General features: G+C 36.2%; 1 protein-coding gene across 1 annotated transcript in view; it reads right to left on the bottom strand.

Moving 5' to 3' along the window:
* LOC149800899 (sorting nexin-2-like) overlaps positions 1-18,365 on the bottom strand; it is a 69,879-nt gene that overhangs the window by 23,830 nt on the left and 27,684 nt on the right. The window contains exons 7-8 of the mRNA XM_089954962.1: positions 17,362-17,554; positions 3,218-3,311 (exon numbers count right to left, since the gene is read on the bottom strand). Of these exons, the coding sequence (XP_089811088.1) occupies positions 3,218-3,311; positions 17,362-17,554 (287 nt within the window). The remainder of the gene's footprint in view (positions 1-3,217; positions 3,312-17,361; positions 17,555-18,365) is intronic.

An 18,365-nucleotide genomic window follows, 5' to 3' on the forward strand; every position in this document is an offset into this window, starting at 1 on the left:
GACTTGGTCAGCAGGAAGGGCCTTTTTGAACTTCTGAGTAAGATCGGTTGCCCCCCAAAACTCCTCAGCATGATAAATCTCTTTCCATGCAGATATGAAGGGAACAGTCCTGTATGATGGATCATCCTCAACTTCCTTCCCAATTAACAGTGGTGTGAAGCAGGGCTGCGTGCTGGCACCAACACTTTTTGGGATCTTCTTCTCCCTGCTCCTGTCCTACGCCTTCGACACGTCCACGGATGGCATATATCTACACACCAGGTCTGATGGGAGCCTGTTCAACCTGGCACGACTGCGCTCAAAGACCAAAGTGAGAGCTGTGCTCATTAGGGAGATGCTTTTTGCAGATGATGCAGCTCTTGTGGCCCACACCGAGGAAGCCCTCCAGAGACTGGGAGACCGTTTTGCTGTTGCCTGCACGCACTTTGGTCTCACAATCAGCTTGGAAAAAACAAATGTCAGTGTGCAAGATACCACCATTGCCCCTTCAATCAAAATCAACGGTGTCACCCTGGAAGCAGTCAACAACTTTACCTACCTAGGGTCAACCATCAGCAACACTCTCTCGATTGATATGGAGCTGGACAGAAGGCTTGGAAAGGCAAACACCATCATGGCTCGATTAACAAAGAGGGTTTGGGAAAACAACGCGCTGACAGAGCACACCAAGGTCCGAGTCTACCAGGCCTGCGTTCTCAGCACCCTTCTATATGGAAGTGAGACGTGGAGTACCTACATGAGGCAAGAACGCCGGCTCAACTCCTTCCATATACGGTGCCTAAAACGCATCCTGAAAATCAGCTGGCAAGACCGTGTTCCACACAGCGAGATCCTGCAGCGTGCAAGTACCCCCAGCATGTACTCCCTGCTAATTAAACGCCGCCTTCGATGGCTGGGTCACGTCCGACGCATGGAGGATGGAAGGCTGCCAAAGGACATCTTATATGGACAGCTGGCCACTGGCATGAGAAGAGTCGGACGCCCCTCACTCCGTTTCAAAGATGTGTGCAAGAGGGACATGAAGGCATGCAACATTTCACCCGATGGCTGGGAAGAGCTGGCTGAGGACCGAAGCACCTGGAGACTGATGGTAAACAATGGCATATCAGTCGCTGATGCGAGGAGAGGCCAGTTGGTGGCAGAGAAACGTAAGAGAAAGAAGAACGCAACACCACAGTAATGCAGACTTCCCAGTATGTCTGCACCAACTGCAGTAGGGACTGTCACTCACGTATAGGCCTGCACAGCCACAGCAGACGTTGCCAACAGAGACAGGCAACACCCCAAGGGCGCTATTCGCATGGTCTTTCGAGACCGAGTCGCCAATGATGATGATGATAAGATTGTGGTGCTTACTGCTATGAATACCTTGCTTTTAAAGGAAGCCAAAATATTTTGTTTATATCATCCCATAAACAAGCAAAATCTAAATACGTATGTAAGACTTTTCTTTCCACTGAACAATGCTATTATGTATATAGTTCTGTAAATTCATTTATTTTTCTAAAGATGATACTTAAATATAAAGACTGCAGAAGAGGTCCTGTTGTTTTCACAGAAGAAACAAGCAACAACATTTGATTGAGAATTATTTAACACAATCAATCCTCATCAAGAAAACAAAGATGCATTTTTGTGCAGCATGTTCTATTCCATAAATTCACATAGACTTTGGCAACCCGAGGTAAAACTTGCATGTTTAGAATTTAAGATGTTATTTTTGTCACAAATCCCACAACCCATGTGAAAATTTTAATATCTGAACAATGGCTCTTTGAAGTGACCAATGCTCTATTGTCTAAAATTTATTTCCAGGAATTCAAGATAAGACCATTTCTTCTTTTTAACTGCTGAGTTTTGAAGCCATGTTTGATATTACTGAACATTAAGACTTTCAACTTAGCCACTGTGGCACCCAAATTGGATGCAAGATTGGCACCATTGACAAACCAGATATGATTAGAAGACTTCTGAAGGAAACCGTATGCCACTATGACGATTGCCTCAGAAGAATTAGAGATTTTCAATTAAGATTTTCAGCCCTATTAAAAGTATGCAAGCACCATTTCATTTAGGATGAACTGGATATTGTAGGAAGTATTTTGGTTAAAATTCTATGCTAATATGACCATCAATTCTGAAGTAGTACTGATAAGATTTTTCAAGATGGCTAGATCAGAATAAGTTTAATTCAGAACCAACTAGCCACTGGATGAAAACCCCATGTTGATATGACTTTACTTTCAAGAGCAGCAGTAACAAGATTTTCAAGATGGATCCCATGGTGGCCATATCTGAGGTCAGATCAATGCCATTTTTATTTAAGACCAACCTGTGATGGCCATATCGGATATCAGATTGGCACAATTTTTATTTAAGACCAACCTTACATCATAAAAAGTCTTCCAGTAAAACCCTAACTCTGAAGATTTTTCATTAAGGAGTAGCAATAATATGATTTTCAATATGGCTGTTGTGGTGGCCATAATGGATGCAAATTCAGCATCATCTTCATTTTGGACCAACTAGACATCATAAGATATCTTTCAGTAAAATTCACAATCAGGTAGAGAAGCAATAACAAGCTGGATGCTGTGGTGGCTCTGTTAGACATCCTAGCAGCACCTTTAAAGACCAACTAGACATCAAAGAAGTCTTTCAGCTAAAAATCCATCTTGATAAGACCATCCATTCAGGTTGAGTAACAATAACAAGATTTTCAAGATGGCTACTATGGTCAGGCCTGGGATTAGCACCATTTTCATCCAAGACCAACTATATATAATGAAAAGTCTTCTGGTAAAACTCCATACCAATGGGTGGACAAACAACAGATCATCTAAGCTATCCTGGTCTATGACCAATATAGCCAAAAGTCACAATTATAAAATGTGCACATTATTTTTACAAGCCCAAATTCTAAATACTTTAAAATTAGTGAGCAGAAAAAAAATTCCTTCAATATTACAGTGTTCAACCTTTTATGTCACCCCATCAGCAGCAAAAATGTGACCTTCTCAATGGGGTGGCCTCTCATGAGGGTGACAAAGTGGATGAAGTATAATATTTTGGTACTGGGCAAGGTGTCCTTAAAAGAAGAAGTGGACTCAATTGAGACAGACCTCTCAAGAAAAGTTATTCCCTCCCCTTAAAATCTTTCTTCTTGAAATGACTGCAGGGGTTGTGGGTGGATTATTTATAGAATGACAACATTTACCTCTTCTGTGTTGAGACAAAGCCTCCATACTGGAATGTAGTTTCCTCAGCTGTTGGTCTAGATTTTCTATTTGCTGATGTCTATCTTCAAACCACTGTAAGAAAACATAAAAGTGTCAGTAATTAGTTGTCAGAGGTTCTGGTTACTCACTGGAGGGTAGTGATGAAGCAAACATACTGATTTTGCCAATTATCTTACTACTCATTTTAACATGAACTTAAAATAAATCCAGGCAATATTCCAGAAATGATTAACAGAAAATGAGCCATAAAAACAAAGGCCCACAGCAAGGAAACATGGTGAAATTACTTCTACTTCATATCAGTGGAACTATCTAGAGGAGCAAGAACAAGAGCAAGAAACAAGAATGTCCAATCAAAGTAATCTAAATGCAAACTCAACCAGACAAACACAAGAACATTATCTGCTCCTACCATTGCATAAATAGTATCAACAGTTCTAACAGACACTGACTGAATACAATGTCTAAGCATGTGCGATGATTAACAATCATTTTATTAAAGATGCACAGAGAGTTATTAGCAATTTAACGAGTTCAAACAGGGTTTCACCTTTGATATCCATGGTGGGTAATTAATTCTCACAAATTATTGCAAATGTTTTGTGTGTGTGTAATTGCCCTGTTTTCAGAAAGTAGTATATAAAAGAAAAAACATCTGGAGAACTCCATAATAGGTCTCCCAGTTTTTAAGTCCTAGGAAAAACCTGTTATAAACAACCAAGAAAAACTGAATAATAACGGGCATTATTGGAACATTTTATGCTTAATGTACCTACATACAATTTACATAATGTAACAAGTACTGAAGAAACAATTTCCAAATAAAGCTTTTTCTAAATAAATATTCTTCATAACCAAGGAGAAAGATTGATTAGAATATTTGCTTTTATGAGTGTCACAAAATTCTGATAAACAAGGAATGTATCAATATTGTAGGGTGTGAATTTAAACATTGCAAAAATGATAAATGCTAAAGGTTTCAAGCCAGTTTCAAATTTAACCACAAAGAAAACAGAATAGCAGTAAACAGATGGTGATATAATACAAACTGTCAAGTGCCGTGTGAATTCTCTTATAAGTTGAGTCCAACTGAAAACAATACAGACCCTGATCTGCCATCTCATAATGTACCAGCAGATCAGAGTCTATGCTGTTCATTCTATTGATTACACCTAACAAACTGCATAGACCTACACCTTATGCAACAGAAGTATCTGGGTCCATGTAGTCTGCACCTGGATTCGACTTATAAGCAAGCATATATAGTAAGTGTAATTTGAACATTAATGAATTAGCAAGCAAATTCAATGCAAGACATGCTTATTCTAATGCAACAGTTATATTCTAACTACATAATATTTAGAATACTGTACATCAAACCAGGTACATACCCACCAAGTTTATATTTAGAATACTGTACAACAAACCAGATACATACCCACAAAGTTTCAAGACAGTAATTGTTTTTTTTAAATTTTCCTACAGGTGGCTCTGTGGTCAAAAGGAAGGGGGATCATTGCATGCAGTCTAATGCAGTGAAAATTTATACTAAATCAAAAGTTATATTTAACTTAGTTGATTGGATCTAATAACCCCTATATTTTATTTGCAGGAATTTTTATTTTTAAATAGTGATAGATATTAATTAAGGATAAAAATATCTAAAGATGAGGCCCAAGTGGGTCTGAGATTGTTCAAGTTCTTAGTAGACAAATGCAAATCCCAAGAAATCTGGGTCAGTAGGATGCTTTCTGCTAAAATTACTTCCAACACTTTGATCACATTTTAAAAAAACCTGACTATTTTAAGATTCCTCTAGTTTTTTCTATCTTCATCCATATCTGATGGCTTGCTATCAGCATCATTTGAAAGGACCCCTATGCTTGGAAAATTTGTGTCAAAGTTGGTTCAATTTCAGTTCTGCTGTTTTGATCACTCCTGTGGCCTAGTGGTTAGAGCATCCACCTTGGATGCAGAGGTCGCGGGTTTGAACCTGGGCTGAGTCATACCAATGACTTATAAAAATAGTACAAACAGCTGCCTCGCTAGGCACTCAGCATTAAGAGATTAGTGTTAGGTCTGGTTGGCCTGATGTCAGGATAATGTGACTGGGTGGGACATCATGCTACATGTCTTTGTTCGGACTCGAACTTGGAATCATTAGAACATTTCAATATTAGGACTTCAAAACTTTTATTCATGGATTAATCTTGTATTATTTTTGGATCTGATTCTGGAAACTGTAAGTTCTCATATTTTTTCATTTTTACAGTACAGTGTGACCCCGCTATAACATGGTAGATGGGAGCCATAGAACCCAACCGCGTTATATACCGAACCGTGTTATAAGCAACCAGGTCAGCTAGCTGAAGAAAATGTACCCCCCCCCCAAAAAAAAATAATACTGTGGGGGGTGGGTGTATTTCTACATCTCAAATTTTGGTGGCAAAATGTATTGGTAGAGGTGACTCTGTTCATTGATCAACTTGCTGTTCGCCTTCCAAATAAAAATCAGCCTGGAATAAAAACCCAGGAGATTGTAGTTTTTGCAAACTGCCTGTTTTTCAATGAATGTCCATAACTATTGTTGTAGAAAGGCATCCTTCTCCTGATCAGATGGTACATCTGTGAAGAAGCTAGAGGAGGAAAGGGGAAGGGGTTGGATAAATGAAATCTGAAGCCCCCTGGATCATGCAATCATTCTGAGAGAATAGGGTGAACATGTGAGCCAGAAATTGCAAGAGGTGGCAGCCCACAGGTAAGCTGTCTGTGGGTGGTGGGGAGAGTAGATCAATATGTTTGAAGGCAGAGAAACTTGGTTTCTTGCTGCCTCTGTATGGTTGCCTCCTAGCTTGGTTAGACTGTTGTCTCTTGGCATTGGGCTGGGATCTGTAATTTGCATCAGACAAAAGATTCTGTATCCCGAGTCCGCTTATCATCCCTCCACAGTAGCAGGGGCTGATTGATTTGAAATGCCCATGTGGGTTGAGCTGTGAGCTGGAGGGGCAGTTCCTGAGCTGCCTGTCTCTGTACTTCTTTGATTTTCCCTCCAAAGAGTAATGGTGACCCAAACAGGGTCAGCTGTAAAGCCAGGTAATGAGGAGGCTTCAGCGATGTGGAACACAGAACGAAGCGGCAATGGATTAGCCATGGAATGGTGAGCTGCCCAGTTAATGACTCTAGCAGTCCTGGCCTTAGTCTTCCAAGTATGGTTATTGCCAGATTTCTCAGTGAGTGTTGGAAAATCGCCAATGAGGCCAAATCTATCTTTGAAGATGTAGCAACAATGTTCCAGACTAGCTTTGATATGGCATGGAAGACATCTTGTCCTCTTTGTAAAATATTGGAGCAGACATGTGACTTGCTGCTAGAGTTATTTTTCTTTACCAAGGGCCAGGATACCAGTACCAAAGCCTTAGAATTAACCAGGTCACCAATTTTACTCGACTCGACAGCTACTCACTGATCTCCTTAATTTTGACGGATTGATAAAAGAGTCAAACAGATGGCCTCTCTTCCTCCTCGTTGAAGTCTGCCAATAATTTAACTTTATAGTCTTGAGTAGTGGTAGGCAGTGGAGGGCATTCTGAAGTTGCCAACACGCTATATATTTCCAAGACAACGACCCTGAAGCTAGATTCAGTCTGTTCCATGGTAAGATCTGAGAACAGCTGATTTGTAGGAGCTTTGGCACACTCACTATGTGTTCAGTCCTAGTCTGGTTCAGCTTGTAGCTCTAGATAAGTTGCACCAGGTGGCATCAGTGACAATTCTGTCCTATCTGAAAATGTCACTAACTCTCGCACATGGATAAGCAGTTAACTTATGAAATCTGGCACTGCTGGAATGGTCACCTAGTTTGCCTGGCATATGGTTGGCAGTATAGAAGACTGTTCGGCTATCACTGGTACTGGTCGTTCCAAGGGCAGAAAGATTTCTTACTGAAATCTCTGTCACAGTATGGGCATGTCAATGATGGGATGGCTAAACAGATGGATCTGTCACCAAGATTCCCATTGATCTTAGTTGGCCAGACCATTTTATAAAAAATGTCCCCATCCTGGGATGCTGGGCAGCCAGTGATTGCGAGGCTGTATTTTGAAACTGATCCAATGGATCTGGAACAAAACATATGCGTATGGACTTACAGGCCCAATGAACATGCTCTGACATGCGGGGGACATATGCCAAGTGGGTAGCCTAAAATTTGGGGGTCATTCCCACTATTAGTTGGAAAAAGGAGTGGAAGTGAACAAGGGAAATAAAGGTAATATCTGGCTTGTTATCAATAACTGCATTATTGTTTCCTGGACCAGATGATCCATCTTTTCAAAGGTGGACGGTTGTACCATCCCAAAATCTTTCTCCTCCACTGCCGCTGTTGTTATTGTGGCTGATGATTGCAAGCAACAAACTGCCTGTGGAGGAGGTGAGGTGAGCAGCACCCCCCCCCAAGACTTGCAGTGGAGTTGACATTGGATGCAGACCTGCCAAACCCGATGAGTCCATCTCGGTAAGGCAGTTGATTTGTTTCCATAAGACTGACTAGCTTTCAGTGAGGTGTAACAAAATATCATAAACTGTAACTGTAAAGCCAGACAATGTAATTAAATTATCGATAAACATTATGTTTAACTGAAAAGTTTGTAAAGTACACTTCGACTTTATTTACCACTAATACAGTTGTACAAACTTTAGTTCCAAACCCTATGCAACTCAATGGCTAGTTGCTATCTCTCAACTTGACGTAATTCTTGGAAATTCTTTATCCATTTCACATAATGACATCAAACAGATGTCCCACCACTAGACATATTCAAATTGGCATGTGATGTCAAACAAACGTAACTGTTCCAGCTTTTATTCACAAAAATCTAAATCTTCTTTTTATTCTTCTGTGTTGATTATTAACACTTTTCAAAAGGTTATTGTCCCTTTTGTCTTAAAAATGCAACACTTGCTGGATGCCATTTGTAAACAAATTCTATAATCAACAGTTTCATCTTACAGAAGCTTCACATGAACAAGTAGATGCAGTTTAAAGCATCTGAGGTGCTGCTGCAAAATTAATCTGGTTCCCTGATTAATTTCACTAATTCTAATATGAAACCGGGATCCAAATCAAACACGGATGAACCAATTATCCAGATTTTTCGGCAACTGTAATTTTTGCTTTTATGATGTTAAGTTCATATTTTAAGGGTAATTTTTTTAAGACTTACAGCAAAATCGTAATGGTTGGCAGATCTGTGGATGCATACTGAGGACATCAACATCATCCTTCCTTGACTTATTCCATCTTTTCTTCCCTTTATCTGCTTTCTAGACCAATGTAGCTCAGACTTACTCTGTCCATGTAGTATACAATTTGCATGGATGATGTACACTTAGTACATACAATACATGACTCATAGTTGTCTTCCTTTGATTTGAACTTTTTGTATTTCATGCATCTAGTTGACATTTTTACAGAAACAACATGAGAAAACAAAGCATGAATTAGCAATTTAGCATGTTACTAACTCGCTAAAACCAACCCTCTCTAATAACGGAATAAGTGAAAATAGTAAATGTATCAGTAACTCATGTGACCACGAGTGTAACGCTAGCTTGTTGTAATGTGGACTTTAGCAGACAAAATTCGTAAAGCTGACAAAATCATACAAATTTGGAATGAAATGTAAAAATACTGTTTACATCCTGTAGGAGAATGATCGTCCAAAACAATAAATCCAAATTAAAAAGTTGGATGGGATGGTCCAATTTTGACACAAAGATAGCTTGGATTGTTGGAGGTATAATATATGTTGTTATCAGTACAGCAATGAAGCTTAAAAACTAGCAACATCTGGCAGCAGCAAAGGGAGGTAATGAGCAAGAGTTATTGCCATTTGTCTTAATGAGATAGGATAAGACTATTTTCACTTTTTTATGGATGGGCTGGATTTGTGAGGTAGTAGGCTTATATCCCTAATGTTAATATGATTGGGGAACATATCTGATGGCTTGGAAACACTCATTTATGATGTTTTTTGTTGGGCCTCATTCCACAGTTATAGAAGATGTTGGTAAGTTTTATAAGACTTTCTTTCACTTCAAACATTCAGCTAAATACTAGTACAACTGAAACACAGACACATTAAAACTATCTAAAAGCATATATACAAAGTATTCAAGCAAAGTAAAATCAAGTCTGAAAAAAGTATGCTGAAAAATGCAAATCTAACAATCAGGTTCTATGTAACACTCCATTTGTCAAAAGCATATGCCACCATAATATCAGTTAAGGTAATACATTTTTTTTTAAATGACACTCAAAATTTCTAAACTTGTTTTTTTTCAGCATTAGCCAGCTCTAGCCTTTATTACCCTCTCCAGCAATTTAATAATCTATAATTCTGAGATAACAATCTTCTCATTTCATGACAAAATGTAATAAAATCTTCACTCTTGTTGGAAAAATATTACCTAATAAAAATTTAAGGTATTAAAAAAACTTTTGTTCATGGAGAAATCCAATCTCCAGATAAATCTGAAAAATGAATTTTTCTCAAGGAAGAAACTACATTAATGCCTAAATCAAACAAGAAGAATAATTTGTTCCATTACAATTAATAGGTTACTGTTAGCAATACTTGATTAATTTGTTGTTATCTGCACCAAACTGATTTTTAAGAAAAGCAAAGTACTGAAACTACTGTTGGTTCAGGTGGGTGAAGAAAACTAATTTTATATTTATTATTTATATCACTGGACATTAATTTTCTTTATATTTCAGTAGAGAATTTACATTAATATTTGAAATATTATATTAAGAATTTGTGAGGTGATTTGCTATTAAATGGATTTTCTATTTTTGTTCTTTCAAGTATTATCATTAGTGGAAAAATATATAAATGGGCTAACTACAATGAACTATAGTTATTTACCTAAATTTGAGTTCCCTCCCCTGATATAAACTTTACATGAAAGCCTAATGGATTAATACCCATTCTAGCAAGAATAATGCTTTGCTACTATTATTAGTAGCACAAAATATGTTTAGTAGAAGAGAGTGGATAGTATGACACAAGCATGGAGGGGCTGAACTTCTTCTAAGCCAAAAATAAAACTTAAATAAAAGAAATTGTGTAGACAAAATGAAATGACAAAGTTTACAACACATAATTAGCAAGATGAAATGGACTCTTTTTAATGTGTTTGTGCCAGTCTCTTTCTGGATTAAGTATCACCTTCTCTGTTGCTCCAGACATTGAAAACTCTGCTGTGCAAGTTCAATTTCCTGTTACTGCTCTAACTTCAACATGTAATACAAATGAGTTTGGATTTATGTGAAATTTCATGAAAATCCCATTAATGCATTAGCAGAACACTGCATGTTCTAGTTCCTTCTTTACAGTTAATGATGACAAGAAACTGAATTTATTACATGGTCCCTAATTGATGTGACAGCTTTTGCAGATATGTTTCTATATATTGTGCAACTTGGATCTGACCCAAACAAGAGCATACCACACACAAATTATAATGAAACAATATTGGCAAATATTTTAAAAAAACATAATAATAACAAAACAATATTGCTAAAAATGAAAAACATCAAAGTTACCTCCATGTCATAGTCCCACTGGTCAGAGGGGGAGCGGGGCACAACGGAGCAAAAGTAAGTATGAAAATAGAAACCTAGCCACTCGGTGGAGAACTGTGATAAATAAACATTGCATGAACTACTGCTGTATAATAGGGTAGGTTCTATAGCAATAAATTTTACCATTTCCAATTTTAAAGGTTCAAAAATTAAATTACATCAATACACACAGTATTGAAATATCTTTTAATCCCGTAATTCATTAACTATCAAATAAAAAATGTAAAACAGATGCTAAAAATAAATTTCTTCCAGAATTACAGCTGAACAAATATACTGTAACATTTTGGAAGGTAAATAAGGGACTAAATAATATGATTCATACAGGAGTTTCATCCCCAATTTAAACATGCACAAGGATACATGGCTCCCTGTCCTTGGCCGTGATTTTACCCATGTTCACTAGTTTTCTTTTCTTCAAATACCCAACTGCACAGACATCCAAATGCTGAATATACATATTTTGTTAGTACTTCCTGAGAAAAATTATGTTAAATAAAGTTTAAAGGTAGGCACAAGTGCACTATGTCCTTGGGCAAGAGCAGAATAATACAATTGCTGAAACCAAGAGCTACAATATATGTTCACTTTTAAGCTAAGTACAACTGCAAACCAAACATATGTTGTGGCATAATGTGCTGGCAAATCTGGGTCTATGCAGTTTGTTAGAAATAATCAGTATAACAAACAAATATAAACACTCTGATCAGCCAGAGCATTTTGCAGTGGCAGATCAGGGACTATGTTGTTTGCAGCTGAACTGAACTTGTATGGGAATATATAAAGTATATGGCAATGATACCTGTTGTGCATAATATTGCTGAATGTAATAAACAGCACAAGTTGACAGCATTTTCTGTTATAATATATATTGTCCATATTTTTCATATTGTCCATATTTGTCCTCATTAAATTTTATACAGTTCTTTAAAAATAATTACATTTCGTACCAGAATAATGAACATTTAAACAAATACAATTTGTTGTTTTGGACTTGAGACCAAATTAAGTGCAGTATTAATCTTGCTATGTACAGAATTTATTTCCTAGTTTTAGACAACACTGATCACCTTTTAGTTGAAAAGAAACTTGGACACCTTTGTTGGAGGTGCAAATGAAAAGTTTTGTTCAAGCTATTTTGTTTTGTTCAAGCTATTCTTTCAGCCTATGTTGTTCCAAAAGGGATGACAATATTTTGGATGAAGAAAATTATGAGCCTGACATTGCCTTTTGCATATCAGTTGGCACCCTATCAGTTCCTGTCATGATTCTCAAAAAAGCACAGGTTTTGACATTCAAATTACTTATGCTTCTTCTTAGCCTATAGTGGCTTTCCAAGTAAGTTTTTATAGCAATCAATAACCCACTCAGAAGGTGTCCATGAACAACGATTCCATCTTTGAATTGCTTTATGGGGGAAAGCACATGCTGAATTTGACCATGTGCAGTTGGAAATTAATAAGGGGAAGTAATAAAGATCATTTTAATACCTGTACTTGTACATGTCAAATATGACCAAATAAATCTGTGCCTTTAATTATGTGTATTAATAACTATTCCAATAACAAAACAGTCATAACATTATTTTGAGATCTCCCAGATAACTAAAATTTGGACTGTCATCAATACTAGTGTTTACATCTTTTTCTAATTAACAGTGCATCATGATGTGACTCTCATCACCATGATTCTAGGAATAAAAATGTTGAAGGAAATGTGTTCCCTGAGATAAAACTAATCACTCAAAACAATATATTTGAGCACTGCAATGGTGATTGAGAAGAACTGTTTCAGCAGGTAAGAATCTCTGTAATCGCATCAAGGCGAGTTTTAGAATGAACAGAAACGACATCCTGTTTGAGATTTTGCTTTGTTCAGGATGTAAAGATAAAATAATTTTCTTTTTCTTAAATAATACAAATATTCTAAAAGTAGATGCTGTAAAATTAAACTGTATTTGTACATAAGTCAAACAACTATAAAATATATTTACTGTATTGGAGGTTATTTTCATCTTACAATGTTTAAGGTGTTTTAATTTTCTGCTTTGTCCACAAGACATTATGCCATGGCTTTATTTAACTTTTTATAAAATATTCACTTATGTTTATTTTTGCTAAAAGAGGCAAAATCTCTCCTAACATGAAAATGAGTGCAGGACTTGTAACCCAAGGCTTGTTGGTTCAATTCTCAACCAGGTCAGCCATGCTGGCTGCCATAGTGTTTCCCTCAGCAAGGCATTCAGCTCCCATTTCACTGGCATGATATAGCCAATAATGTATTGAAGGTGCCATTAAAAACCAACCCATAAAAAAAAACAAGCAATACATTAACAAGCACAAAAGCAGACAGAAAACATTTGTTTCATTTCATATACATATAACACATTTACACAGCTTTAGGAAAACTCTATTAAAAAATGTTGAAGAAAAAATAAAGAAATGAAACCTTTGTGCTACAAAATGCAACTGATAAATGTACAGCTATGGAAATACAAAACAAACTTTTTATGTGAACTATGAAAGGAACTAACAACCAAATTATGTATGAAAAAATAAGATGCCTGCAAGTCGATAAATCTCAATAATTTATCGGTCATGCTTTTTTCCTCCTATGACAGTAGATTTGCATTCAGGGGACAAATCTTATGTTAATCAAAATCAATTTTTAAAAGAAGTAATTGTACCAAGAGATAGCCAAAAAATAGCAGATTGGCATCATATTTACAACATTTAAATGGCAACAAAACAAAGACGAATTAAAAAAAAGCGTTTTTGTCTCTTCCTCTCTTTTGTTACAACAGCCACTTAAATGTCTCCTAAGCATCAATGATACAAACTTGAGAGGCCTTTTTCCCTGCATGTTCTCTTGGCAAATGTAGTCAAATTAGGTTTTATATCTTTTATGAAATGTTTGTCAAAAGTTTATTCCTACTTTATTAGTAATTACAGCCTTATTGGATGGCATATTACTATTTTTAAAAAATTAAGACATGATATGTCTTGATACCAAAGTGCTTCTTGTGAAATGTTATCATAACTAGTTATAGGGGTATGTACTAAGTTCCTAATAGCCACATTTAATGTTGCAACTAGAACTGACCCACATCATGAGCTGGCAGCTCAAGCTTGATGCTGTCAGTGTAAAATCATAAGCAAGCAAGTCATTAAAAAAGAAAAAAATAACAACAGCAGTTCAAATTTGTCATCAATATACCAACAGGTAAAACTAGTAAGTATGACCAAAGATATTAGAGAAATCAATTTGGAAACAATTTTTTTCAACAATTAACATCTCTATTAATGAGTTCCATGGAACAAGGTGTCTTGCCTGTATCCATATGATTGTCTGAATAATCACTATTCCTGGCTCTGAAAAACTTGACTAATCTTGTTGCTGCTGACAACATCATGAGAGAAGCCACTGGAAAAGTGACTGCTCTATCTCACCATGCTTACACAGGTGAAAACGCAAATTTTCAAAGAAAACACATACACCAAATGTTGTCTGCAAGAAAAAATAAATTAACACAACTGGTGATCTAGGAACTAGATATTTTTGAGACAGTGATTTCTAACCTATGAGCTATGACATGCAGGTAGCCTATAGAGTTTTCAGTGCAATAAAACAACTAAGAAGCAAGAAGTATACATATTATATATGCATGGGACACACTGTGTCAGAAATGTGTAAATCAATAAAAAGAACAAAAATACTTTTTAGTGTTCACTGATATATACATTACAGACATATATATTTTGAAAATTTTGTTTCTTTAATCTTTTGTGGTAACTAGTCATCTTAACAATGTGATTTATTAAATGCCTTAATTCATCTACCTGATTACCTTTTATCACAACTCCATTATTCTAGTCAGCATGACCATATTAAGATAAGAGGCCTAGATGTTATTTAGAAAGCAACTGTTCTACCAAAACTGGTGATCCACTTGCATCTGTACGTAGATGTATATCTCCCAATGACTTAGAAAGACTTTAACCCAGAACTTTTAATGCAAAACTTTAACACTGCTCACACCACAGCTGCTGCCAGCAGAAAAAAAAACCCTATGTTTAACCACTTTAGGATGGTTAAGACCAAAGAATAATTTTTCCTTTAATGTGACATAATGAATTAACATCTCAACTATCTAGAAATTATCAGTCACATCAAGAACAATCATGAGCATGTGAACAAGATGTACCTGCAGATAATGGAATGGCAGTAATTTATGCAAAGTTGCTGAGCTAAGTTAATGCATTATACAATGCATTCATTATATTGTGAATGCATTTCAAATATCCCGTAAGAAATATGAAACAATTCTGAGTGGGCGGGCACGTAGTGTGTGTGTGTGTGTATGTGCACATGTTATATGGTTTAATGGCACATCATTACAATCCTGGCTATACAGCACTGAGTAAAAAATTTAAGCTTCCCTCAAAAGGCATGCATAACAATAACAAAGTCAAAATGGTTATATAAACAACGGGACACTTTTATAAAGTTCAAGTCCTTCACAGGGTAAAATGGTTGCTTCCATTAATCATCTTTTTTGGCCTGTAGGAGGGTGCATCAAGCCTATTCTACATCCTTGAACCCACAGGGGGATTAAAGGAAATACAAATTATGTCTAAAACTAATTATTTATTAGATCTGAGGTCTTGCCACACAATATAACGAATAATTACCAATGAAAGGTTTCAGTAAGAACAGAATTTGTATCTTGTTTGGAACACAAGACACCTTGGTCTGTGTTTGTAAGTCTGGCAGTTTGTAATTCTATAATAATAAATTTAATAACTGATGCATATAAAGGGATTCAATGAGCAGTTAAAATTTTTGAAATGATGTAAAACTCTTTATTTTTCTGGGTTTCAAATTTCATGGTTGGGGTAAAAAATACATATTTGTGGTACCAAATTTTATCAATCTATCATTGCAAAAAAAAAACAAAAAATCAAAGACCCACCCAAAACAATGTCTGTGCATGTTCACTACTTTAATGACATACATTTTCATTTGCAATCAAACAGGTTTAATCTGTTCTGCAGTTACTAGTTGAGTAATTTAGTTATTCATTGTGTAAATGTGAGATTTTAAATAAAATCCAGACTTCTTTTTCCACACATTTGAGCTGACACATTTAATACCACTACGTAACCTTAATTAGGTTCTCAGAGTTATTTAAAGAGTATTATCTGGCATAAAGTTCTCAACAATTAGGGTTTAGGTGCTTGAAACAAAAAACAATGATTGTAACCATGACAAAGTTTTCAACATCCTGCATGGGAATCCTTTGTGCTGGGTGACCATGACCTTGTGGTATGAAATTCGGGTGAATAGCAGTTTTTATTAATGTATGTATTGTGATGACTGGTGCAGAAAGTATTGTTATAATGTACGACTTCATTTACGACAGGTGAATAATCAGATAAACGAACTAGACGACAGTGGAGATCTACATTCAGATCAGGTCTCAGTTGAATGGAAGATATTTATCTTTAAGCCAATTCACTCAAAATGGCTTATCTGCACATATGACAAAGTAGCACCTCAGAGACCTGACTGAAATGGACTTTGAGAAGGCATGACTAATCTGCCGAATATGACAAAGTAGCACTTCAGAAACCTGACTGAAACTGACTTTGAGAAAGCAGGACTAATCTGCCGATTGTTTAAATAACAGTTCGTTGTGCAAACATGTACTCATAAATAGGACTATTATGTGCTTTGGGAAGTAATTAAGGACACAGTGTGTAAATCTGCTTTTATTACTATACTGTACACTGGGTAGAGTCATTACATCTAGCGCAAGTTTTCACATTCATTAAATTTTGCATTTGAATTAAATTGTAATCAATCAATCTGTCAGTTTCTTTGTTCCTTGTCATGCATGTAATTTTCCTAATTACATTTAATATTCTCAGTACTACAGATAGCCATAGTATTAAAGCAAAAAACATAGGTGGCATTTTTTACCTGTTTACGATGGTTGGTGGTGGTAGAATGCCAACTTGGTAAATATTTTGTTTGATGACTTTAAATTCATGGTCTGGCTCACCAATGAAAATTAGAACCAAATGAATTAAAAGTGTTTCACAGTAAACTGGGCAGTCTTTTTTTGTATGTGATACAGTTTGGGAACCCTTTTCCAAATACTTCACTCTATTTCTTATGTGCTTATTATAATGTAAATATAATGCTTCATGAAGTGTGGTAATTACTAGTGTTAACCAAAAATGTATGGAATCTGCATCTTTTACAACTTTTTCCCTTAGATTTCTCATTCCAGTAGTATCCATGCTTTTCACTCCAATAAAGAAAGACCTTGATTTATGAATGCAAATAGTTTAGATCAGAAAAGCAATTTTGCACACAAAAAAATCATAGCAACTATTTATCTGATTCTTGTTTAATTAGTCTAATTTATATACATACTATACACTAAGACAGAAAAAAAAACATGCATACCTCATCATTTTCATCCATTTTGAAAGAAATTTTCTCCATTGCATCACCAACTTTAGACAAAAACCTCTTCACACCAGCTCCACTAAGAGCCGATGTACTGGTAGACTTGGGCAACTCACCATCTCTTTCCAAGAAATCACGAAAATCAGGATCCATGCGAAGAACTGGGTGTGCAGCTGTTCTCTTGAGAAACCTACAAAGTATCCACGTCAATCATGGTTATTGTTCAATTGGATTATCCTAGTTACATTGTAATGTAATGTAACAAACTTGAGTAAAATTCCACTTTTTACTTTAGAAAGAAGAGGTTATCTCCCCTGGTAACAGTAGCATAGCTGCCAACCCCCGATTACAAAAATACTAACTGCTTATGACAAAATATACTGATTTTCAAGAACAAATACTGATTTTTAAAACTTTAATGCATATGTAACTCTTTCCAACATCTACAACCATCAGATGGTTTCACAAATCTAAAGATAACAGCATAATTGTCCTTCCAGTTCTGTTTTCCTTTTGTTGCTGGAGAAAATTCTGAATCTACTGCTTTCCTTTTCAACATGACTAGAAGGTGAATATTATGAAGATGAGATACAGTGATAGAAGCAATCACAGGGGCTTGTTACCAAGAAAATTAAGATTATCCATCAACGAACAGATGGCGGGAGGCCCAACCAGTAACAATGTACCGCCCCCCCAGCCCTCCATTCACTGTTACCATTAGTTTTCTTTTTAATGAGTCCCTGTGGTGGCAACTGCTTTTGCGCAATCCAGTATGGTGGTTAAAAGCTGGCATGGCAGCCTCCATTTTGAATTAACAAATCATATTTTAGAACTCTATATCCCTATATACATGCCAACCCCTGGTGAGGAAAAGGTGTAATCAAAGTGGACAAAAGAGTAATCCGAGCAGAAAAAAGTAATCCACATATAACATGATAAAACTTTAAGAAGCATACATACAAAATGATTTATTTATCCCTCTGAACTTTTAACATCAATTA

Source organism: Sinohyriopsis cumingii, chromosome 4 (genome assembly GCF_028554795.1).
Source record: "Sinohyriopsis cumingii isolate HCF-2022 chromosome 4, ASM2855479v2, whole genome shotgun sequence".
Lineage (NCBI taxonomy): Eukaryota > Metazoa > Mollusca > Bivalvia > Unionida > Unionidae > Sinohyriopsis > Sinohyriopsis cumingii.